Below are 24,916 nucleotides of genomic sequence, written 5' to 3' on the forward strand. Positions count from 1 at the left end.
ACTGATAGACACATAGGATTTTTCCATGTCTTAGCTATAGTAAAGAAGGCTGCAGTGAGGGTGCAGATACATGTTTTCCAGTTAGTGTTTTTGTTTTCTTCAGATAAGCACCCAGAAGTGGGATTGTTGGATCATATGGTAGTTCTATCTTTAATTTTTTTTAGGAACCTCCAAACTGTTTTTCATAATGGTTGCATCAATTTATATTCCCACCAAGAGTGCCTAAGGGTTCCCATTTCTCCATGTCCTTGCCAACACTTGCTATGTCTAGTATTTTTGATGCTAGCCATTCTGACAGGTATGAAGTGATATCCCATTTTGGATTTGATTTGTGTTTCCCTCTTAATGAGTGAGAGTGAGCATCTTTTCATGTGTGTGTTGGTCATCTGTATGTCTTCTTTGATGAAGTGTGTTTTAATCTTTATCCATTTTTTACTGTTTTGTTGTTTTATTGATAAATTTTTAAAGTTCTTTGTGTATTCTGGATTCAAGTCCATTGTGCTTTGCAAATATTTTCTCCTAGTCTTTGGCTTATCTTTTAGTTCTCTTAATGGTGTCTTTTGCAGAACAGAAGTTCTTAATTTTCATGACATCCAATTTGATTCATTAATTTTTTAATTTTATGGATCAGGCTTTCAGTTTCATGCCTAAGGAATTTTCACCTAACTTAACACCACAAATATATTCTCTTGTGCTCCCTTCTAGAAATTTTATAGTTTCATGTTTAACATTTAGGTCTCTGATCTGTTTTTAGTTAATTTTTGTGCATGTTGTAAGGCGAAGAACTAAATTCTTTTTTTAAAAATTTATTTATTTATTTTTAAAGATTTTACTTATTTATTTATTTGACAGAGAAAGAGAGAGATCACAAGTTAGCAGAGAGGCAGGCAGAGGAGGAGGGGGACTCAGGCTCCCTGTTGAGCAGAGACCAATGCGGGGCTCAATCCCAGGGCACTGAGATCATGACCTAAGCCAAAGGCAGAGAGGCTCAACCCACTGAGCCAACCAAGTGCCCCAGTCTTCTTTCCTTTTTTTTTTTTTAAAGTCGATAATAAGAGTTCCAGCACCATTTCTTGAAAAGACAGTTTTTTCCTGCTGAATTGGCTTTGTGCCTTTCCCAGGAAGCAGCTGTCCTTATTTGTATGGGTCTTTTTCTAGTTCTGTTTTGTTCCACTGATCATGTGTCTGTCCCTTCACCAGTACCACACTATTTCCTTTCATTACTGTAACTTTATATAACATAGAAAATTCTTTATCTTAACAGGAGATCATTGAAAACTAAATATGAAATTTTCATAGATGCAGATCTTCAATGGAGGGAACAGAGAGAGAAAGAGAGAGAGAGAGAGATGAGATGAGAATTTGAGAACAAGAATGAGGTGGAAGGTGGCCCTGTGAGGAGTTTTGCCCTTAGGAATACTCAGAGCAGTCAGCCAGCCCATTGCAGTGGGCATGGAGCAAATTCCCCTGAATTCTTCCAACTCAGTCTCTATTTGCTCTTTCTCTCCCTAGAGAGACTGGCATTCACTTGCAGTAGAACCACTCCTTGGGCCTCTGGAATATCTCCTAGTTTCTTCAGAATGATATCACTGATAGACCATAGAAGACCCGAGGGAGAAGCATCTGTCTAGAATATGAAGGCCAACTTAACATTACACATACTAATGGTGGTGGGTAGAGAATGTTCACGGGCAAATCAAGTGATCCCGTAATTCTCAAACTCCCTTTCAGCTTGCTTTCATCAGTTTTTGTTTTTGTTTTTTGGTTTTTTTTACTTCTATATTCATCTATTGTTGTTTAACTTTGTAGCTCCTTGGGAAACTGTATAGATTCTTCCAGAGGAAACATGTCACTTCAATACAGATTAGAACATGGCTCCTGATCTGCTTGCCCTAGGGAGAGGGGACTCACTGGGACAGCACAGAATGTCTGCAGCAGTAACAAGAAGCTTATTTGAGGTGGCTGCTTTCCATTTTACCTTAGCAAAAGGGCTTTGAAAAACAAACAGTTCCTCAGATTAAAGACCGGATTAATTTCTCCTTATACAGCTAAGTACATAAGCGATGCATGTAAATATTTAATAAGTGAATATAAAAGGGCTCTTATAAACACAGAGTCAATAAACAACCTCAAGCAAGGACAGGAAGGCAGTGTGCACTTTGCTTGGTGTGGTGTTTTCTTTATTCAATTAGATGAACAAACCATGATTTCATCATTAGTCAACAAGATAGTAGAGAGACCATCAAAGCAAACTACAGGAGAGTCCAGACTGATTCGTGCCAAGCAAATGTTTGTAGCTAACAGCTGTATTAGCACTGCGTCTCATTCACGCAGCCGGGGCTCTCCTCTCACTTCCTAAGTGGGAGGAATGTCATGTCGCACGGTGCTGTCGCCCTTGCTGCTGCTGGAGGCAGAAACTGGGGCAGCGCTCTCTCTCTCTCTCTCACTCTCTCATAGCCTCACCAGCTCTCTGTTGGTGGGGGAGGCAGCCTGCTGGAGTTTTCACTCTTTTTTTAAAAAGTTAATGGGCCTCTTCCTAAGGGTGTATGAGTCCACGAGCAGACAAATCATCTAAAAACTTGAACCAAAAATACCAGTTCGATGGGTCAGTGCCTCTGGATATACAGGTTTTAAATTCTCTTTTTTTTCCCCTTTTCTTAATACTTAAGTCAAAACTCAAGTACTGGAGAATTAAGAAAAAGTCTACTGTGGCCTCTGCCTGCTAGCCAAGATTGTTTATTTATTCTGCAGTGGGTCCCCCTCCTGGGAGCTGGGGATGATAATGAGCAGGTCCCAAGATGCCCAGCCCTTTATTCAGCTCACCTGGTGAGTGGGAAATGTCGTACCATTGACTTGAGTACTCCAGGTGTCTTCCTATCAAAACAAACCAAGAAGCAAAATCTTGCCTTTTTTATTTATCTGAAATAGAAAGGGAGAGTCCTGTGTAGTTAACAGACAGATGGCTAAGTGTACCAGACAGCTGATCTGGCCTGTCTGTTAGCGGGGTTGGGATTCTCATTCTAGCAGAGAGGACCTAGCCCCCAGGAGGGCATCTGGAGAAGAGAAGCAGGAGCCGCAGAGAGAAACTGTAATGGGCAGGAAGGACTGGAGGCGTGGAATGGGCGTTCAGAGTCCAGGGCTGGCTCTGCCTCTTCACAGGTGCCCATCAGCAAATCATTTCTGGACCTCCCAGAGTCACTTTTTTTTTTTTTTCAACTATGAAATGGGGGCAGTTTTGCCTTACCGAAACATGGAGATTAAACAATGCTTGTGACAACAAACAGCGCACAGTATGTGCTTAGCAAAAAGGAAGGTTGCACAACTAGAAGGGAGAAGAAATGAAGGATGCAAGGTGAGAGACAAGCGTGGGAGAAATGCCCTTAAAGATTCTTGAATCTCTTGGTTCTCAACCCTAACAGCTCATTAGAATGTTCTGGGACAGGGGCACCTAGGTGGCACAGTCAGTTAACCATAGGACTCTTGGTTTGGGCTCAGGTCCTGATCTCCATGTCATGAGATCGAGCCCCATATTGGGCTCTGCGCCCAGTGAAGAGTCAGCTAGAGATTCTCTCTCCCTCTCCCCACTTTTGCTCATGTGCGCTCTCTCTCTCTTTCTCGCAAATAAATAAATCCATTTTTTAAAAAGCATGCTCTGGGGAACTTTTAAAAATAATTGGAGCGAAATAATCAGAATCTCTGGAGGGAGAGCCTAGACATAGAAAAAATTTTTAAGTCCCAGAAACTGTTCAGCAAGTAATAGATGAAGTCATCCCCCCTTCATTAAAAAGATGAAATTTAAGCCAAAGATAAGTACAGGGAAACCCAAGATTATTCTGTGAGTTGTAGCAGAATAGAGCTACCTTGGACATAGGCATCCTATATTCCAATTGCTCACTTGTGTCCCTAAAGCCCTCCTAGTCTCTGATTTCTAGAGACCTTGAGAACAGGTGTCATGTTCTGGTGCAGTTACCCAACCAATCTTCCATATGTGTGTCACATAGAGCGTCTCTCTGCTCACAGATTTGGTCTAGAAGACAACTCTTAGACAAGAACAGGGTAAGAGTTGTTTTGGATCAGAGGATCAGACTTTTGGGGAAGGTGGGTCTGGAAAGCTAGCTTTACAGCAGAAGTAGCAGAAGCAGATCTGGAAAAACGAGTTTATCAGCAAGCAAGGGGAAGAAGGGCATTTTAGGCAGATGAAACAGCTTGTACAAAGAAAGGGAAGTACTTTCATGTGGCTGGAAAGGCCGGTGTGAGATGGGGGAACTGGTGGTTAGCGACCATATTGGCTTTCATAAGCCGAGTTGGACAAAGTTTGGAAATTGCTGTTACACTGAAATTAAAGGAGCTGCTTAAATATCTTGGTCCTTTTACTTTCTGGTGGAAATCTGAACAGACTGATTTGAGCTATTATTTCTAGATATTTCAGAAAGACAAGAAATAGCCAATTATGCATATTTTCAGCATTCTTATTTCCATCATGGTTAGCCAGTAAGCACAGTGAAAAATAAGAAAGGAGAGGAGATAAAAAGCATAGAGTCAATCTGTTTGGGGTTTAAGAAATGAAAATGTACTCCAAAAACCAGGCACCTCCAACCAGTTTACTGAGATGTTTCTGTTTTGTTTTTTTTTAAACACGGCATATCTCTGAGAAAGAATCCACCCTTATTAATACATGTGATTATTAATAAAAAGTAATATTTCTGAGAAAGCACTTATCTAATATGGACAATTCAGTAATTAATAAAAAGAAAAGTTTACCTAACTTCAGAAACTCAGTTCAGGAAGCAACATGGGAAAGAGCAAAGAGTGCACAGAAGGCCTTTCATGTGTTACTCTGTCCCATGTAACAAACCCTTTCCCTTGCAAAGCACCAAACGGCCTTTCCTTCCCTGGCTGTGCTGCCGTGAACGTGCTCTTGTCCATTGTGGCTCTTCCAGGAATACCCCTAATATCAGTCTGGAAGCCTATTCAAAACAAGGGTGGGTATCAGAATTGATGTGTGCCAGCACTCCTGCCGAGAGCTAGGCCAGTCCCATTACGTGTGGGGGACCCCCTGCTTCGCCCCTTGCGCCTCTTTGGGATACACAGATCCAGCGGACTACAGGGGTTGCAACGTTAAGAAACCACAGGGCAGGAACGGTGTCACTTGTGCTCTGTGCAGGAAACTGGAAAAAAAAATTCAGGTTGTCCCATCGTTCGGTGCAGCTGGGTACTTGTGTGAAAGCTACTTCTGCTCCATAAGCAAGAAGAATGCAGAACTGTGGACAGACTCTCAGAACGAGAGTTTTTAAACTCTTCCAGCCAGCTCGAGTACCACGGACATTAACTTCTTGGCCTGTGCCTTCATTGTGCCTGTGAAGAACCCGAGGTTCAAGGCCCCTGAGTGGCTTTCCCACATTGCAGTAGGAGCTGGGAGCCAAGCCGCAGTTGGGAGTCCTCAGTCTCCCGACTCCCGCAGGCCCCACTGCATTCCCAAGCCCACAGTATGCTCCTGATTTGCCAGGTTGTCGGTCTCAGGACAGGAGATGCTGCCTATTTTATGGGAATGGGACTTCGTTTCATGCATCCTATTGACTTGACTCTTAACCTCTCCCAGAGCTTGTGTGTCTTGAAGCCCCGTTTGTGTCTCCAGGCTCTCCCGCCATCTGACCAGGGTCCCGAGTCCCCAGAGAACACCACTCACTGCTTTCCCGTCTGGGGAGGGCCAGTCAATCCCAGGCCTTGGCGTGGTGCCTCTATTTCATTCTTTCTGAAATTGTCTAACCCCTTAGACTTGAATTCTGGAAGCCTCTGTATTTTAGTCTCATTCGCACAGGACCTATCATATTCTGTAAGCCGACATGGAGTCAGTTCTCACTTGAACTCTTTGTTTTTAAGCATTGCTTTGCCCTATTAAGGATCTCCTGCCTTGGAGTTGGATCTCTTGTCTCCACCATCTCCTTTCCCTTCTTGGGAGTGATCTTAAGGAGGGCCTCCCATCTGGGGTCATTTAACCTCAGTCCTCTCACAGAGAGACTTCATGAGCAGTAGTACATTCTCCAAAGCCCAGGTCTGTGCATAAGGACCAGAACCGTCAGACTCTAGCTTGTAACAAAGTATTGCAGAACCCTAATTCCATCGGCTCGGATCTAATGTTGAATCTGACCCAGCTTTTTCTCCAAGCTTCTGAAAGCTTCACTTCCTGAGCGCCTGCTAGGTTTATAATGCAGTCCTCTTAGCTGCCAGTCTTCTCCTGGTACAGGCCTATGCCCTGCATTGCACCTGGCACTAAGTAGGAGAACCAGGAATGTGTGTTGAACGAAGGGGATCAGTGAAAACTGGGTTCTTCTCAGTGTCCGGTGCTGAGGCCCCTCCAGATGGATGGCTCTCCCATGGCCTCACACATCCAGTTGTTTCTTGAGGCTGAGCTGCAACTTGACCTTCTTCCAAAGATGAAGAGGAAAGGCATTATTCATCTGAGATTTGCCTTGCAGTGTTTAGCATGAATTTGGTTTCTAAGGAAAGGCTGGCAAACCACTGACACAGGAAAAATTATTCTTAGGTATTCTCTGATGACCATAGACTGAGCGAGGTTTTTGTATAGTTACCATAGCCATGAAAATAATCACTGGACAACATTCCCAGTGGCAAAACACACCAACCCCTAGAACTTTTTTGATTAATGGCAGGGGTAGGGCTAACAAAAACCTGATGCCAGCTGGGCCATCATTGTCGTTATGAACCCCAAACATTTATTCAGCATCTTACTGTGTGTGAAACCTGCAATTTCTCTGCTTTTTGTTTGTTTCTCAATGTTGATCAGAAATCGGAATGCTAGTTTTGCAACTGATGGCATGTGACCATCATTTGTATCTACAAAAGGTGACATTCCCAGTCACTTTGAAATCAATTTGGAGTTCAGGGACAAGGTTTTAGTGGCGTGTGGCACACTGTAGGTGCTCAGTACATACAGAAAGACAGGCAGGAAGTGGAGCAGGAGGAGAGGAAGGGAGGGGCATTGAGGGAGTGACACCCTCCTTGTGCCCTGGCGTTCATCTCCCTGGGATGTGACAGCCTCTGCCCCCCACCTGCCAGTGACCAGTTGACCTCCAGCTCTTAAGTTTGGTCACGTTTAAAATGAGATAGTACCTGCTGTGAAGGGTTTTTAAGAGATCTAGATGAGCTCCAACATGCACATGTTTGGCACAGAATGACTCAGTAAATGTTAGTTTTTGTTTTGTTTTGTTTTGTTTTTGTTTTTGTTTTTTTTTAAAGATTTTATTTATTTATTTGACAGAGAGAGATCACAGGTAAGCAGAGAGGCAGTCAGAGAGAGAGAGAGGGACGCAGGCTCCCCGCTGAGCAGAGAGCCCGATGTGGGACTCGATCCCAGGACCCTGAGATCATGACCTGAGCCGAAGGCAGCGGCTTAACCCACTGAGCCACCCAGGCGCCCCAGTAAATGTTAGTTTTTTAAAAATTATAACTAATAATAAGTTTGTGAATTCCAGTGATTGCCTTTTTTTGAGAAAGCAGTTGCCTGTTTATCTTCCTGGACTTTAAGATGAGTCACCATCAGTTCATACGGATTCCATCAGGGCAGAGAGAGCCAAGAACCCTAGAATTCCTTAGAATCGGCGGTCTCGGGGGATCACCTGGTCAGGGACTCCCCACAGTGCTGCTCTCCCAACTGCCCTTGCGTGCAGTTTTCCCGAAACTCTCACTCAAGATCTCAGGCTTCAGTCAAAATTTTCACCTGACTGCTGTTCTCTTGCCAGAACAGGGAGCCAGATTCTCCTTTTCGTCATATATGTGTATTTTCTTCCAGAAGAAGAGAGAGAAGGGAGGATGTCTGCCTGGGAACAAGGTCTTTATTAGCTTGTCTTCCCAAGGAGTTTACCTTGAGGTAGAAGACAGACGAGACAAGCTGGCAAGGCAGGAGAGGGGCCATCTGGTTGGGGGACTAATGCCTGCCCAGTAATCTTTAGGCCTACGTGTTAGTATTTTTCTACCCCTTGGAAACTAGCATTGTCCTGCAAACTAAGAAACTCTCTAGTTTCTAGAAATTCTAGCTCTTTCAGAGACATCACTATTTTTCTGCCACAGGTTTCCTCAGAATGAAAGTATATCTTCTACTTTTTTTTTTTTTTTGCCATGACGGAGAATAATAATAAAAACTTAAAAGCATTTAATCTAGTGAATGAGTAATATTGGAGACTGAAGGAAGTCAGAACATTTCCCCAGTATTTTCCTGAAGCAGTTGATATGCACAGGCAATTTGCGGGATGTGGGGGAGACCTGCGTGGAAAGCCTAGCAGCAGTAACTCCTTTTTCTTTTTTTTTTTTTAAAGATTTTATTTATTTATTTGACAGAGATTGCAAGTAGGCAGAAAGGCAGGCAGAGAGAGAGCTGGGGAAACAGGCTCCCTGCTGAGCAGAGAGCCCAATGCAGGGCTTGATCCCCGGACCCTGGGATCATGACCTGAGCTGAAGGCAGAGGCTTTAACCCACTGAGCCACCCAGGTGCCCCAGCAGTAACTCCTTTTACAGTCAGCTTTATTTCTCTGCATTGAATGAGGAAGAAGAAGGGCCCCGGCTTCTGCCACCCACGTACAGTTACCATGTGTGGGTACTTACTGTGTACCAGGCTGGGTTGTAAGGGCCAAGTACCCTCACTTAATCTTCAGGACAACTGCATTCTGAGGTAGATACTATTTTTAGCCCCATTTACAGAGGAGGGAACTGAGGCTCAGAGAAGTTAAATAAATCTCCCAAGGTCAAACAGTTGGTAAGTGATAAAATCAGTAGAACTTCAGGCTCCGGAGCCTTTTCTTTCAGTCATGACTATGAAGCCTTGAGGAGTTACTAGCCCAACTTGAGGATCTCAGCAAGGTTCAGGAGGGGCTGAAATGTAGCACGTCTCTTCTCCAAGCTTTTCAAATGTTTTATTTTCAGTAGGATTCCAGGCAAAGGTTGCATTTTTCATCTCAATGAGAGCAAACTGCCGATGTGGGCTCTAAGGGGACTTGGCCTTTTCTGTAACGGGACCTCTACCCTATAGCAGAGTAGCACCTGCGACAGCTCAGTTCTTCAGAAGCAGTTGCTGAGATGGAGTTTGCCATGCAGATTATGCATGGGGGATCCCTGCTGAAGGGGAGGGGGCACAGGGGAAACTGAACTGCAATGCAGGCTTGGTAGCTTCCGCCAACAACAGGCAGCATGGCGGACCACAGATGGTCCTTTGGAGCAGTGCTGTGGTGAGCTGAAAGTGAGGGTCTTTATACACCTGCCACCAGTGGATGGGCCACCCAGGGTAGGGAATCTATTGGACAAGGAAACACTCTTCATCTGAGGCCGACTCTGAAGAAGTTGGCAGCATTTCTACTCACCGAGGCAATCAATGTGTTCTTCCTCGAAGGGGGGTTATAGGTGGTACATCCCTGTTTCCATTTTGACGCTTCCAATTTCCTTACAAATGCGAGTTTACACATTGGTAAATGCCATCTCCAACCCAGCCTCTTGTCTGCTTGGATTCTAAGTCAATAGGCATTGCACACATATAGACAGATCTCAGCTGTCTGGACTCCTCTTGCTTATAGAACTAAGTAGAGGCAAAGGTGTAACATCTATATTTTCTTTGAACCAAGTGATTAAAGTCATACCTGGCAGTTTTGTAAATCCATGAAGTTTGTTTTACATTCATCACATCTTTCATGTGGAACCAGCTGGCTTGTGTTGTGTGTGTGTGGGGGGGTTAAGTTTGGGTGTAGGGGGAAGAGCAGAGTCCAAAGCTAAAAGCCACATAACAGTGGTGGAAAACCTCTAGTCACATTTTGCTTGCCAGTTGCCTTTAGAGAAACCTTTCAATGATTAAGATTCCAGATTAAACCCCCTTTTCAGTGCTCTTCCCTTCACAAAACTAAAGCAGTCTTCCAGCTCACTTCGGCACAGACATTAAATTGTGTCCCAGCTGACTTGTATCTTGTCCACCCAAGCTGACCACAGGAGCCACTCCTGCATCATCCATGGGGCTGGTTTGCCTTGCAAGATCCATCCCTGCTGCCTCTCACCATTGCCTACAGTTGGCTTTGGCCACGGGCCATCTTAGCTGCTAGGTGTGCAAAACCTCCTTCCATTTCCTTTCTTTCAGGTTGGAAAGCTTATCCAAGAAGCAGCTGGAAGAAGTAACTTGAAGCGAGTGACTCTGGAACTTGGAGGGAAAAGTCCCAATATTATTTTTGCTGATGCTGATTGTAAGTCAACAACAGACCTTTTCCCTGCCCCTGTACACTGCCTCTTGGTGCTCTCTGTTGTATCTCCACTTTTGACAGGACACTAAGGAAAAGATCTGTGAGGCTAAGAAGGTTCAAGTAGAAGAACCTGGACCCTTCCTCCCAAGGGGCAGCTGGTTTAGTACTGGGGAAGAGGGCTTGCCAGTTGACAGCTGAGCAGAGTTTGTTTTCTAGACACTCCTGAGCCCCTTTGACTCTGTGATGCCACAGGGCAGGGTAGAAGAGGAGAAGGCCTGCTTCGTGCTGCATGGTGGGAAGGGCAACGGTCTAAGCCTCCCAACACCACAAATATCTTCTGCCTAGAATCTAGAAATCTGAAACTACTCAACTGTGTCTAGTGGCTTTGTAGTCCATGAAAAAAAATTTTCTAGTTCACTAGTCTTGCCACATTTTCCCAAACCCACAACCCCTCGTCTGATTAGTCCCCCCATCCTCTGCGGTGTCCGTGACTTTCAGCCAGAATGACGATGCACATTCAGTCAGGTGCTTCCGCCTTGGAGGTAGGACCCTCTGGCGGTGTAGAGCAGTAATTTAGGAAACCCCATATCTTCAGGCAAGATGCCCTCTCAGCCATTCTGCACAGGGATGGTCTTTATGGTTTGAAAAGCTTGCCAGGAAATAAAAATTCAAAATCTCTTCTGGTCCCTCTTTTTCTCCCTCTCATCCCACCGGACTGAGCTGCTGTCCCTTTCACCACTGGGAGGTCAGAAAGCAGAAAGCAGATTGCTTGCCATCCAGCCCCAGCTTTGGAGTCCGTGAAGAGTTCAGCATCAGCTTCATGCTGGTTGTCAAGAGGGATCAGAACTGTCAAACCTAAGTTTCTCGTGAGGAGTAGTTCCTCCATTGACAGGACTGATGGACTGATAAGTGACTGTTGATTCACTCAGTCATTTAGCAACGAGCATACTCCAGATTCGCTAGTGTATCTTGAAGTGTAAGCTCTGAGATGAAAGTTATGTGCTGCTATACAGTTACAGTAAATGCAGAGGATATTTGGGTGTCTTTCAGGAAGATCCGTTTCTTTTACAATTTAATTCACCATAATGCTAATTAAACATACAGCTACAAGTTTCTCTATAGATCAGTGGTTGCAAGTTAGCAGTCCCTAGACCCAGTGCAGGGCATACATATGTTTACCTGTCGAAATGTCACATAGCACTTTAAAATATGAACACTGTACATGAAAAATCCCGATTTCTGTTTTTTCTTAAAATTGGGAATCTGGCAACCAGTGGCTTACATTCATGCATAGCAACAGCCAAATGCAGTGGCTTTCCTTCTGAGTCTCCATCAGACCGTTTTGCTAGCTGGCGGATTCATGCCACTACATTATTCGCCCAGGCCCTTGCCCTTGGAGCTTGACACTCCTGTTCTAGATGGTGTGGTCCAGTCCCTTTTCCTACAGAAGAAGAAACAGACTCAAAGAAGTGAAGTCATCCAAGTTCAAGGTCACGTAGCCAGTCACATCAGGATCAGTTAGAACTTGAACAAAGGTGTCTCCTCAATCCAATGCTTTCCCCCATGCTGCCTCCTCACCATTACGTTGTGGGCTGAGAGGGGCATTACTCCTGGGGCTCTGGCAGAGGGAGGGGAGGGGCTGCATGGACGGGCCCTCCGTGGGTGAACCACACTGAGGACACCACTCTCTCTCTTGCAGTGGACTACGCTGTGGAGCAGGCCCACCAGGGCGTGTTCTTCAACCAAGGTCAGTGCTGCACCGCCGGGTCTCGCATCTTTGTGGAGGAGTCCATCTATGAGGAGTTCGTGAGAAGGAGTGTGGAGCGGGCCAAGAGGCGCATCGTGGGGAGTCCCTTCGATCCCACCACGGAGCAGGGACCGCAGGTAGGGAAATCATAAACATTCCCTTTCTTTTCTTAATCCCTGGCAAGCCCCAGACTCTCTATTGGGGCCCCAGAGACAACTTCCTTCTCCTGCCCCCTCCTTTCCCTTCCGCCTCATCTTCATGGCTGGAATTGTAGCTGGTGAGACATTGCTTATTCCTCATGCTTCCCTTTCCTTTTCTAAATGTCATCTCTGGGGACGCCTGGGTGGCTCAGTTGGTTAAGCAGCTGCCTTCGGCTCAGGTCATGATCCCGGCGCCCTGGGATCGAGTCCCACATCGGGCTCGTTGCTCAGCAGGGAGCCTGCTTCTCCCTCTGCCTCTGCCTGCCTCTCTGTCTGCCTGTGCTCGCTCTCTCTCCCTCTCTCTCTGACAAATAAATAAATAAAATCTTTAAATGTCATCTCTGAAACATTAAGGGATTAAAGTTGCCTCAAGGATACTTTGGACTTTGAGGGTAACTGGGAGTCTTTTAGCTCTAAAGAAAGACTTGCATGTGACCAGAAGGAGGTTGACCCGAGAACCCAGTCCCAGTCCTAACCACTAGCCTTCAAGGCATCCCTACAAATGCCACGGGCAAGGAAAAAGGGTATCTCTCTTTCTCAGAAACCCTTTATCAATTCATCTGTGGCTAAGGAATCTCCACCAGCCTGACCTACATATGCATAGGAGTTAGAGAGCTACTTGGCCCTCTGCTTGTGGTTAGTTCTTAGTTTGCATGCTTCGTGCAGTGTGCTGGAGAGGGCCACAGAAGGCCTTGCAGTCCACACTGTTTGGTTCTGCAGGCTCTTCACAATCATCAAGGTTTGTTTCTGGATAGAATTCTGGTTGAATCCTAAACTAGATAGAGTCTGGGAATTTTTAAAGGATATTGGGATCAGGTTGCATCTGAATCTCTAGTGTATGGGTCTTCCCAATAAGAAGCAGCATCTCTGAGGTTTGGGGACCATTTGAAAGATGACTGATGTTCCAGCCGAGTAATTCAAACTCAAGTGGAATTTAGATTTTTGTATTTGCCATCATAATGGAGCGATGACTACAACTTGGGGGGAGTCCAGACTAACCGTATTTTATGGAGTAGGAAGCTAGTGCTTGCTCCTTATACTTAACCCCTTCCTCTAAAGGTGTAATAGGAGCTCCGTTAAAAATACACCCCAGTAGGATTTGAAGCAACATAGAGCTTACCCATTGTTTTCATCTTTTTAGTATCAGTACAACTTGGGGAACTGTTCATTTGGTTAGAGCGGTCAGCTTTCCCCCCATGTAGAAACTGCAAATAATCAATTAGCCAGTTCCTCCATCATTTAGAAACATTGCCTAATTCTGCATCTGGTACTGCTGATTTGGCCTTATCCTCAGTGCAGGGCCTTCAATGGAATTTTCAATATATTGGGTTAAAGCATGCAAAGTCACCATTTCTTCAGAGGACAAAGGCTAAATGGCAGCAGTTCCCTATGACATGACTAGATATAATGGAGTTTGAAAAAAATCACAAAAGATTCTTGAGTACACACTTCTTTCTCTTTTCATAGAGGACTTTACACAGAGTCATGGGAAATTTCTTTTGTAGATTGATAAGAAACAATACAACAAGATCCTGGAACTCATCCAGAGTGGCGTGGCCGAGGGTGCCAAGCTGGAATGTGGAGGCAAAGGGCTGGGCCGGAAGGGGTTTTTCATCGAGCCCACGGTGTTTTCGAACGTCACCGACGACATGCGCATTGCCAAGGAGGAGGTAACATGGAGTTCTAATGGAAGCCTTGCCTTTCTTGGGATGGCTTCCAGAGCATTTCTTTCTTTCTTTCTTTCTTTTTTTTTAAGATTTTTATTTATTTACTTGACAGGGAGAAAGAGAGATCACAAGTAGTAGAAAGGCAGGCGGTGGGGGGGCGGGGAGCAGGCTCCCCGCTGAGCAGAGAGGCCGATGTGGTGCTCGATCCCAGGACCCTGAGATCATGACCTGAGCTGAAGGCAGAAGCTTAACCCACTGAGCCACCCAGGCACCCCCAGAACATTTCTTGTAGATGATATTCTGGTTTGGTCTCTTTATATTTGATAGACATTCTGTGACAGTGATGTGCAAATCCCGTTTTTTTCAAAAAAATGTTAAATCAGAAAGCAAGTAAGCTAGATGGAGGCAGGTGACATGATCCTCGACTGCAATTATATTAGCCAAGAGGACAATCGTAAGAGCTGATCATTGGCCTTAGTATTACACTGCCCATGGGCTACTTCCTTTAAACATGGGTTCCTAAGCTGTTCACCGGGAAGGAGAAAGCATCCAAGCCACCTCACGTTTGTGTGGGCGAGGGACCAGAGCACATCAGCCAGTGTCCAGAGGGGTGGCTCTGAGTTCGGCAGCAGTGGCTGGGGAATCACAGAGAAAGCAGCCCTGGTGCCAACAGCGGAATTGGGGGTCGCATGGGAGGGTGGAGAGTAGGGGGCACTACATGAACTCTAAAGTTAGACAACTCAGGCAGAGTCTGGGCGATTTTACAGTTCTGTGCTGCTAAACGTCAGTGTCATTTAAATAATGAAGGTGGAGTAAACTTTGAAATATGCAGAGCAGGTCAAGGGTGGCAGAGCACCCACCCCATGATGGCTCAAACCATTTTGTTGCAGATCTTTGGCCCCGTTCAGGAAATTCTGAGGTTTAAGACTATGGATGAAGTTATCGAAAGAGCCAATAACTCAGACTTCGGACTCGTCGCAGCCGTCTTCACTAATGACATCAACAAGGCCCTCACAGTGTCTTCGGCAATGCAGGCTGGGACTGTTTGGTAAGATGAGAATCAGCCTCAGGGTCCTGGCCATAACGCACACCACTGGCGGTATAGGGGCCTCGTAGTCTCAAACACTGGGGACAGAAGCTTACCTTCCGGGGGGACGGGGAAGACAGAAGGCAAGCAGCCTTCCCTGAGAAAGGATATGCACTTCTTACTGGCTAGGCCAGGAGATCAAAGTCAATTTTAAATGATAAATATTTCATATGCAAGAAAGGGAATTAGAAAATGAAACTTTTAAAGAAATACTATGACGATGGGACTACTTCAGTGCAAGCAGAATTCATACTCATGGTACTGTGTTTTCTTCTCTTAGGATCAATTGTTACAATGCCTTAAATGTCCAGAGCCCCTTTGGGGGATTCAAGATGTCTGGAAATGGGAGAGAAATGTAAGTTGCCAAAGTTGCTGGGGCCACAGAGAAACGGGGATGGCAGATACTAGCCTAGAGGAGTATGCACATGACTGTTTAACTCTCTGACTCACCCATTCATTCCACAAACACGTTGTTGAGCACATACTTCTGCAAATGAAGTTCTGTGCTACGTGTCACAAAGATGGACAAAATACAACTCCCTTCCCTTACGTGGGGATGGATAAAAATTAATGTACCATCCATTTCATGAAATCAGGGCTACTTTCTTGATAGAAGTGTGCCAAACATCTTGCAAATACTGAGGAAACAATCCACCAATTTTGCCTGATGGGGATCAGAGAAGACTTCCCAGAGCAAATAACTTTCCACTGTGTTAGGGGCGGTGCTTGCATGTGGAGGGAAGAGCAGGAACAAAGGCATGAAGGCACAACAAATAGAGAACATCAGGGAGTTTGGGGTGTTTGAAGCAGAGGTCACCAACTGCCAGCCCAACGGCAAATCTGGCCAGCAGAAATGTTTCATTTTGCCTCACAACATTTTAAAATCCTTAACTGACATTCAAAAAAGGAAGAGGCTTTCTGTAAAATACAGATTTCTTGCTTATTTTCATTCCCCCATAGCAAAATTGCTGCAGCTGTGAGCTCTAGAACTTGCCTTAATCCCGTTCCTGTTGCTTCTGGGGCCTAAATATTGGTAGCCCTTCATTTTTACACAAGCCCAAGGCCCTCCCTTAATCACCTCCTGGGCCCCTGTAGGTTCTCTGAGGCTGGGACGGCAAGGTTTGGACATAGAATGCCTGGAGGGAGCTTGCTGAAGACACAGGTGAAAAGGTTGTTTTAAACCAGCCTCACAGGGCTTAGACGTTCCATGGGAGCTGCGGAGATAGCTGAGGTTTTAAGGTTGAGATTTCTGGCAGGTAGAGGATGTCCTGGCAAAGACTAGAGGAAGAAAACCCATCACGAGGGCTTTACAATAACAGTGATAGGAATCATTCATTGAACGCCCACTCTGTATATGACTTTACATCAGCTTTTTTCCCAACATTGTCTCATTTGAGTTTCACAATGATTCAGAGGGATAGATACATTTCCCCTTCACATCCCACTTGGTTCAGTGCGGAACTGGGGCTTAGACCAGCTAAGCAACTTGCCCAGGTCACAGAGCCAGTAAGTGGCAGATGTGAGATTTGAACGTCGGTTTCAGTGTTTCCGATGATATCCAGCCAAGGAAGCTGCGGAGCCTGGGGCAGGACTCAGAAGGGACAGAATTGGAGCTGGGCAGAGTCCTCTTGAGAGGCGAAGGACCTGGAAAAAGGGAATGTAGCAGAGGAAAACTATAGTCAAGGAGATGTTATTTACAGCCTTCATATATAAATGGGATTGAGCAGCATTCAGAGTGTGGATGGTAATCGGGGTCTTCCTGAGCTGACACACACTCCCCTGATAAAAACAAACAAACAAACAAACAAACAAAAACGAAAACATTTTCCCCCTGGGGCATCTGGGTGGTTCAGTCAATTAAGTGTTCAACTCTTGATTTCAGTTCCTGTCATAATCTCAGGGTCATGAGATCAAGCCCCGCATTGGGGTCCTCACTGAGCGTGAAGTCTGCTTGAGATTCTCTCTTCCTCTCCTTCTGCTTCCCTCTCCCACCCCTGCCTCTTGCCCCTGCTCATACTCACTCTCTCTTAAAACAAAACAAAACAAAACAAACTAAATAAACCACTTTCCTTCCTCTTGAAGGGGCTGGCTCCATGTTTCTTAAATGCTGTGACGCCCAAGAGGAAATATTCTTATGTCCATTCCCTCTGCCGTTATTGAATGCGTCCATTTGTGAGCCAGTGCTGGGTCATAATCAGTCTGCTAGAAAGTATTGAGTGCTTGGCTCGTGGGGGATGATATATGGCTCATCAAAGCACTTGAGATTTTGCTAGATAAATGAAATATACAACATTGAAAGAAGTAGAAGAATTCCAGAGAAGACTGATTCGTAGAGGAGTTCAGGGGTGGGGAAGATCATTGTGAGCTGTAGAAGCCTGGGAAACCTTTGGATAGGATCGAATATAGGGATCTGAATTGGTCTTTAAAGGAGAGGAACATTTGGGTAGATGGAGAAAGGGGAATAATTTGCAGGGTTGGTGGGCAAAGCTAGGTAGGAGTGGAGACAGAGGGTGTAGAGGCATTGTGGGAGAGATAAGGATGGTGTTTGGGACAAAGTACAGGGAACCTGTAAGACCAGCATAGAGGATTTACATGCTTCAGATACATCAGCTGGTAATTTCTAGCTCTTAGCCATTAACCTTTTAAATTAAGCATAGCAGTGAGGTTAAGAGCAGAGTTTCTACAGTCACATGGCTTCAGATACATATCGTGATCCTACCACTTAATACCTATGCAACCTTGGACCAATTATTTAATCCCACTAAGCCTCTGTTTCTCTAAAATGGGAATAAGCCTCATTAATCTCTCTAAGCCTCATCTCCACAATGGGAATAATTATAGTACCTACCCCAAAGGGTTGCCCTGAGGATAAAATGGTAGGATTCAGTGTTCCAGCTACCCAGCAGTGTCTGGCAAACCTCTAGAAATGTAGAGGTCAAGCAAATGAGTGTTACATAGGTGATCCTTTTTTTTCCTTATTTCTTTGGAAGTCTGGCAGAATGTTGCCTGAATTTCAGCCCGAATCATCAACTTCCATTCTGTCCCTGGGAATGCCATGGGGAAGTCGCTCTTGCTTGGGTCTTGCTTCTGGCCTTCAGTGCTTCCCACTTGCTTTACAGCCAGAACCCAGAATCACTCTGGATCCCCTTTTCTCAGTTATTAGTACTTTTCAGCTTTTATAAAGGTTTCGTGTACTTAGAGCTCTCTCTTCCTAACTCGCATATGACCTTCACTTCCTGCTCCCACCTTTCAGGATGCGTTTAACTTGATATTCTGTGTCCTCCTTCTGTGTTTGGGTCTTCCTGGTCTCTGAAATGTTGGGACAATCCCTGGCTCTGGGAATGCTGCTCCCGCTGTTTTGTTACAGATCATTAAGAGGGTGAATCATGGGCATAAAATACAGTAAATAATTGCCGCTGGGTGGAGCTCGTCCCAGGCTCGCCCTGGGTCCTCAGCATGGACAGGGTTTGGGCTTGTGACATTATCCAGGTCCAGTCTATCCGCATTAGCAACCTTCCCCTTGCCTGGAGAGACGGTCCAGGAGACAGTTTGGCTGTGTCAGAACCACATGGAGAACAGTGGCCCAAGAGACTGAAAAGCAGGCTTTCTCCACTTATCACGGTGGTGCTGTAGTGACTTGGCCTTCCTTCCCAGTGCAGTTTAAAAATAACTAGGCAACAGGGCTCTTTGATGAGACTCACTTCATTTTGTCTAAATCATTGGATAATTTGTCCCTACTTGCTCTCCAGATATGTTTTTTTCTTCCTTAAATGGCCTGGAGTGGTCACAAGACTTCAAATAAAATCACCTGCCCTATCCTGGTCCCCCACTCTTCGTTCGCACTTACTACAATCCCAGAAACTCCACTGCCCACCTCTGGACAGGACTGTTTATCTCCTGGCCTTGCAAACTCCATGTGGCTCTGGTCCCTGGCACCCCTTTTCCCACCTGTAAGAGGCACAGAGAAGAGAAGCAGCACTTTCTGGAAACTGGCTCTGTGCGAGCCCCGGAGTTCTCCCCCACAGAACGCTGTGGAGGGCTGCCCTCTACAGGTTGCCCGATGGGCTGGCCTGATTCCCAGGGTCAGAGGTGGGGGCAGCTCACTTTAGTCTGGCCCTGCAGCCGGTTCTCCACATTTCACTCCTCCCATCCCCTCCCTCACCTCTTTTAAGCCTCTCTGAGACAAGCAATAACATAAATGTCACAAAGGGAGCACATAGAAAGAACCTCATGTTCTGAGGTTCTAAAAAACCTCATTTTAAAAACTGAGGACACAGGCTTTGAAGATGAGAAGCATTATTGGAATATTTTAAATAAGGGCTTCCCAGTTTACATGCACATGCATCCGTGCCTATGTGCTCATATATATGTGCAGAGCATGTGTGTGTTCGTGCAGAGCATCGGTGTGTGCTTGTGTGTGCCCGGGCATGCATGTGTGTGTGCCCGTGTGCACATACAGACATGCATGTGTGTGCGTGTGTGTGCATTCCCACACATGTGCCCATGCATGCGTGTGTGTGTGCCCGTGTGCACGTACAGAGCATGCACATGCACAGAAAGTCACCTGCGGTCAGACAGAAGGGCTTGCCAAGCGTGCCTGTCTGGGGACCCACTCTTGGAGATTTGGCTGTAGTAAATCTGGGCTAAGGCAGAGGATCTGCATTGTTAACAGGTTTCTGGAATGGTTCTGGTGCAGGTGGTCTGGAGCCCCTGCTCCGTGAAATGTTGCTGTAAGGCAAAGAAAAGAGCAGGGAAATAAATATACATCCTACACAGTAATCCCTCTTTGTTTTAGGAGTGATTTTTCTGCAGGGACTGGCTGGAGGCACCTTACCTTGCCCCGGGTCTGCTGGGTTTGGTTGGTGGCAGAGAATATAACCTAGTCTGGCTCAGAAGCAGGAACACAGGCATCCGAGTGTGCCTCTGCCCTGACACTCTGTGGAGCCCAGCAGGCGACCATATGGAGAGATTATGGGGCAGCAGGAGAGGTGTGTCTGCATTTGCCCCGTAGTGTGGTTCTCCTGTAACTGTGGGATTTAACTGGACTAAGCTAGATTGGAGAGAAAGCCCCCAGAATGAGGTGGTGAATTAGCAGGAGAATCTAAATGGGGGGCCCTCAGAGACATCCCAGCAGCGCTTCTCAAAGGGTGGCCCAAACAACCACCTGCATCACCATCTCCAGGCTCCTCTCCAGACCTACTGAGGCAGAGTCTTTGGTGGGGATGGTCAGGAGTCCACAGCATAAGCAAGCTCCAAGGACGGTCTTAGGTTTCCTGATGTCTGAGAGATGCTCGGGCCCCAGGAGGAGGCTTGCCTGGAGTCACAGTGCCAGTTACTGGCAGAGCTAAGTGGAATGCCCAGCCTGCTGACCCCAACTCCAGCATTGCTTTTACGGCAGATGCGAGGCCACTCTTCATTCTCGGAGCAGGCAGTGTGCCGACCGTGGTGGCTGGTGACTGCACAGGACGCAGGGGAGGAGCTCCCCCAGCACAGGGTGATTTTCCACGTCACCCACCGAGAGACTGGGGGACCCAATACTCACCCTCGAAAGCAACCACACCACCACACTCCTGACTCTGTAAGGCTTCCTTAACACTCCTCAACCCGACTTAGAGATCTGAGTGGGAGGAGATGGTTCAGGGTCTGCACCATGTGCGTGTGCAAGCCAGGAAACCAGAAGGGAGGAGCCGCGCTTCAAACAGGAGGCAGATGTCTGTGATGAAGAGACACTTTCAGAATTGCCCAAGGGAAGGAAAGAGTCCAGAAAGAGCCAGAGCTAAGCTGGTAATAAAGACTCAGGGACTGGAAGGAGCTAATGAGGGAAACTTCTACTGAGTGGGGCAGTCCCGGATTGATTCTCATTCCTGTAAGCAAGATGGCCAACACAGATAAGAGAAGAGCACACATACCCTGCTCTCTCCTTGGCTGCCTCTGATGTCTTGGCGGGGAGGGCATGGTTATGACAACCTAGGTGACCTTGGTGCTCAGAGCTGCTGCTGGCCAAGTGATTGGAAGTTTGTGCAGAGCATAGGGTTCCTGGAAGGTAGCGGAATGAATGGCTCACAGAAGGTCTTGATTGTAAAGCCCAGTTAGTTTTTACACACGATTGTTTTGGTCTTTTTAAAAGATTGATTTAATTTTGGATTCAGCGGGGAAGAGGAGAGGGAGAGAGATTCTCCAGCAGACTCCACACTAAGTGTAGACCCCAGCGCTGGGCTTGAGCTCATGACCTATCCAAAACCAAGAGTTGGCTGCTTAACCAACTGTGCCACCCAGGTGCCCCATACTTGCCTGTTTTGAAAGACAGCCTTTATTAATATTTTCTTACTCAAATACATCTCCAAGTGTCCTTTTATTTTTTCCTGAGAGAGAGGGTATGTCTACTGGGTGGACCCAGAGAAGGGGAGGGTGGGTGAAAGCCCTCCATCCTTCTTTCCCTCCCATAAGGGTTGCCTGAGCCTGAAGCTGTGGGCTCTACACGAGGTTTGCTGGAGGGCACAAAGCAGGACCAGTAAGCTCTGAGTCCTCGGGTGGAGGCGGCCACTCAGGCAGCCCTTCTCCCCTCTTGAGGGACAGTGTTGTGATAACTGGTGCCCAGGTGCTCTGTGAACACAGAGGCAGGAGGCGCCCCTCCTACCGAGATAGCCAGGAAAAGCCTCATGGACCAGTGACTTTAAAAAGAATTGGGGGGGAGGTCACTTTTTAAAAGAGAAAATTGGGAAAATGTGCTTGACTTTACAATGAAATAAAGAAAAGGGGGCAAGGGCAATGAAATTGAGGTGACCTGAGGAGAGAGTACAGAGAGAAGAAAGAAAGGAGCATGGCAGCCACCAGGCTTGGCTGCAGCCCGGCCCCCTGAGGGCTGGAGACCAGCGCTGCCTGTCCAGAGGGCTAGGAAGGCGGCATCTCCTGGCTCCTGCAGAGACGGGGGACCCAGCTCCCACCCCATAAACATTTAACCAGAGTCTCGGGGGCCACTTCCTTTGCGGTCAGTTACTTGGATTTCCTCCCTCTTTCCCCTGACTCTGTGGGGTTGTGGGCAGCCCGCATCAGGATGGTTTTTGAGGCATTGCTGGTGATCCGTGCTCTTCCTGTCCAGGTCTTTGGGTCCCCACTTCCATGTGTTTAGTCTAAGGACCAGTTGAAAGGAATTTAGAAAAAACGGGAGGGGATCCCAGCCTAGAAATCTCTGGGTTTTCTTTCAGCTAAAGTGGACTAGGTGGCCAGGAAGAGTGACTAGAACAAAGATACATCAGGGGGTGTCTCGTGGCAGGAGTGGGTTTTTAGAGGAGGAAAGCGCACCATTGTCCTCTAGAGCCATTACTGCCAGTGGTAGAGACACAACAGCGGGGACCTGGACCTGGGCCTCTGCTGTCCGCAGTGTACCCCCAGGGGCATGGTCCGGGGTCTGTGTGACCACGGGCTCAAGCTAACGCGCGTGCCTGCGTCTCTGAGTAGTTGGGAACGCTGCTGCCCCTTCCTGCGCCATGTTGGGAAGACAGGTCAGCCCTTGACTTTAAGAAACGGTCACTGCTTGTGACATGGTAGCCCTCTCTGCCTCTCAGAGGAGTGCTGGGCTGTCCACTCATTAGACATTTCCTCATGGGAACCCCATGGCCTGCTGTTAGCAGGTGCTAAACGGTCCCTTCTCCGGGCCCTTGCCATCATTCAGGCCAGGCTGCCTCGGCCTCAGGTGTCTGACACTGCCTACTTCTGCCTTCCAGGGGGGAGTTCGGCTTGCGAGAGTACTCCGAGGTGAAGACGGTGACTGTAAAGATCCCTCAGAAGAACTCCTAAGAAGGCTGAGGAGGAGGTGAAAGCCAGCCCGCAGGACCCTCCCTCTCTGCTCTCCCTGGGGGGCCCGGCTCTCAGGAATCCAAAGTCCATACTCGGTCCTTATTTAAAGATGTAAACAATGACATGTAGGCCAGGCCAGTCACTGCATAAGGAAAGCAGAGCATGTGCGCACAGTCTCCTGGCTCCCCGTAAGGGATCACCTTAACGATACCAAATAGTGGGGAAGGGGGGAGCAGGCAGGAGGAGTCGCTGTCGGGCACATCCAGTCTCTCTTTCCGGAGCGATGGGCTGATGTCTTTCGTCACAAGGAACTTTCCTCCTGAGGAAAGGTCATCTTTCCATTGTCTCCATTTTCCCCCTTCCAGGCTCTCCCTGCTCACCACCACTCCCCCTTCCCACCCCTCCAAGGAGATCTCAGCTGAGCTCATTTGGGGCAGATGTTTGGGCCGGGAACAATTTTCCAAGGGTTTGCAGCCAAATTACCATTTCATGTTATCCACTTCTTCAAAGCAAAACATGAAATGGTTTTAGTTAGAGCCAGACCAGACTGAGACTGCCAGGAGCTGGTACACTGCAGATGTACCGAGAACTGAGAGCTCGGGATGTTCCTGACCCAGTCTGGCTTTCGTACATCCATAAAAGACACGAGTGAGAAAGATCAGGAAAGATGCAGACCCAGAGATCACATGTAGTTCACAGCTTCTGAGCTTGCCGTTTGGTTTTAGGGTGTGTGGGTGTGCGTGTGTGTTCTATCTTCTGGGTGATTCTGGAATAAGGCAGCGGGGGCGGGAAGGGGGTTGTTTTTCATAGAGTGATAAGATCTTTTTCCAAAGCTCTTAATAATCAACCCCAAAACGAATTGAGTCAGCTCAAGAATTTGGTACCAGGTAATGCTGGGGGCCTTGGAGAAATAAGTTCACTTCTAGTACTGGCTGACAATTCATAGGAAGTGAATTATCTCTGCAGTTGGACTTGGCAGCCGCTTCTGTCCCCCCCCACCCCCACCCCGCCCCGGCTGCATCAGACCCGATCCTGCCAGTGCTCTGGGTGTTACTTTGGCCTATCATGCCCTGAATGCACTGGCAGTAACCTTGGAAAATCCGGCCCAGCCTGGAGGTCCCGTTGCCATTTGTAGAGTTGCAGCGTGCCATGCTTGCCGTCCTCCACCAGCACCCCACCGCCATGCCCAGTGGCGCGTCCACACGTGGGTTTCCCTCCCGACAGGCCTCCCGTGGGGGGGAGGCACAAAGCAGCCCCTCTCCCTCCCCTCCAGCCACACACTTCTCTTTCTGCTTTCCAGTGCATCCAGCAGCTGATGGACAGCGTCGGCTTCCTTTCCTCCTTCACTCTTTCCAGTTGCTGAATCCAACCCAGCCTGTAACCTAGATGAAGATCATTTATTTAAAAGTACCAACCATAACCTAGAGTACATGGAATATGGGCAACGCGTATATAGCCTTCTGTATGTAATGGGTTCCTGCTTTTTAACCACACTGGTTTTCTATTTATGAGTCTCGTCTGTTCATGATGTTTAAGGGAAATCTCCGTCCGCTGTTATTTACGAACGACTGTGCACTCAGTGGCCCGATGCCTCGAGAGACGCCACGCTTCTGAGTTCTCCCATGTGAATGTCATGCTTTCCTCCTCTAGCGTGTGTCCAAGTGAACATATCCATTAACCAGCTAGTTACCTTTCAACTGCAATATAGAATGTGAAAATGAAGATTTATTTCTTTTAATTTACTTAAAAAGAAACCTCTGTACTAGCAATAAAGCATTTATATTGTGTACTCCTTGGGATTACGTGGCTGTGTTTATAAATCTTCGCGTCATACTGAGCACACTTGGGTCCTTCTCTCAGCGGCTGGGTTTTTCAGCTGTGTGGTTTTCTCTGGTTACTGAGCAGAAGTCTGGGAAAGCATTTTTATAGAACGCTGTAAACAACACCCTTGTTTTCTGACACTGCTTAAAATTTGAGTACACATGCGGTTTTATGCGGCCAACAAGTAGAATCATGTAGGAAACTGATGAAACGACTGTTTTAATTCAAAATAGCCTCCATGAAAGCTAAAACATAAAGAAGTGTTTAGGGCCTCATCTGAGTTGTGGGCTACACAACGGAACTCGCACTGATGATGGCACTTGGCAGTAGCTTTACTTTTATTTATCATGGGGAGATGAAGTCAA

General features: G+C 46.9%; 1 protein-coding gene across 1 annotated transcript in view; it reads left to right on the top strand.

Moving 5' to 3' along the window:
- ALDH1A2 (aldehyde dehydrogenase 1 family member A2) overlaps positions 1–24,519 on the top strand; it is a 95,084-nt gene extending 70,565 nt beyond the window's left edge. Inside the window, exons 8-14 of the mRNA XM_044231009.1 lie at positions 10,133–10,235; positions 11,932–12,116; positions 13,685–13,849; positions 14,737–14,894; positions 15,214–15,288; positions 22,658–22,746; positions 24,031–24,519. Coding sequence (XP_044086944.1) covers positions 10,133–10,235; positions 11,932–12,116; positions 13,685–13,849; positions 14,737–14,894; positions 15,214–15,288; positions 22,658–22,730 — 759 coding nt within the window. The 3' untranslated portion in view covers positions 22,731–22,746; positions 24,031–24,519. The remainder of the gene's footprint in view (positions 1–10,132; positions 10,236–11,931; positions 12,117–13,684; positions 13,850–14,736; positions 14,895–15,213; positions 15,289–22,657; positions 22,747–24,030) is intronic.
- Positions 24,520–24,916: the final 397 nt, after the last annotated feature.

Source organism: Neovison vison, chromosome 13 (genome assembly GCF_020171115.1).
Source record: "Neovison vison isolate M4711 chromosome 13, ASM_NN_V1, whole genome shotgun sequence".
Lineage (NCBI taxonomy): Eukaryota > Metazoa > Chordata > Mammalia > Carnivora > Mustelidae > Neogale > Neogale vison.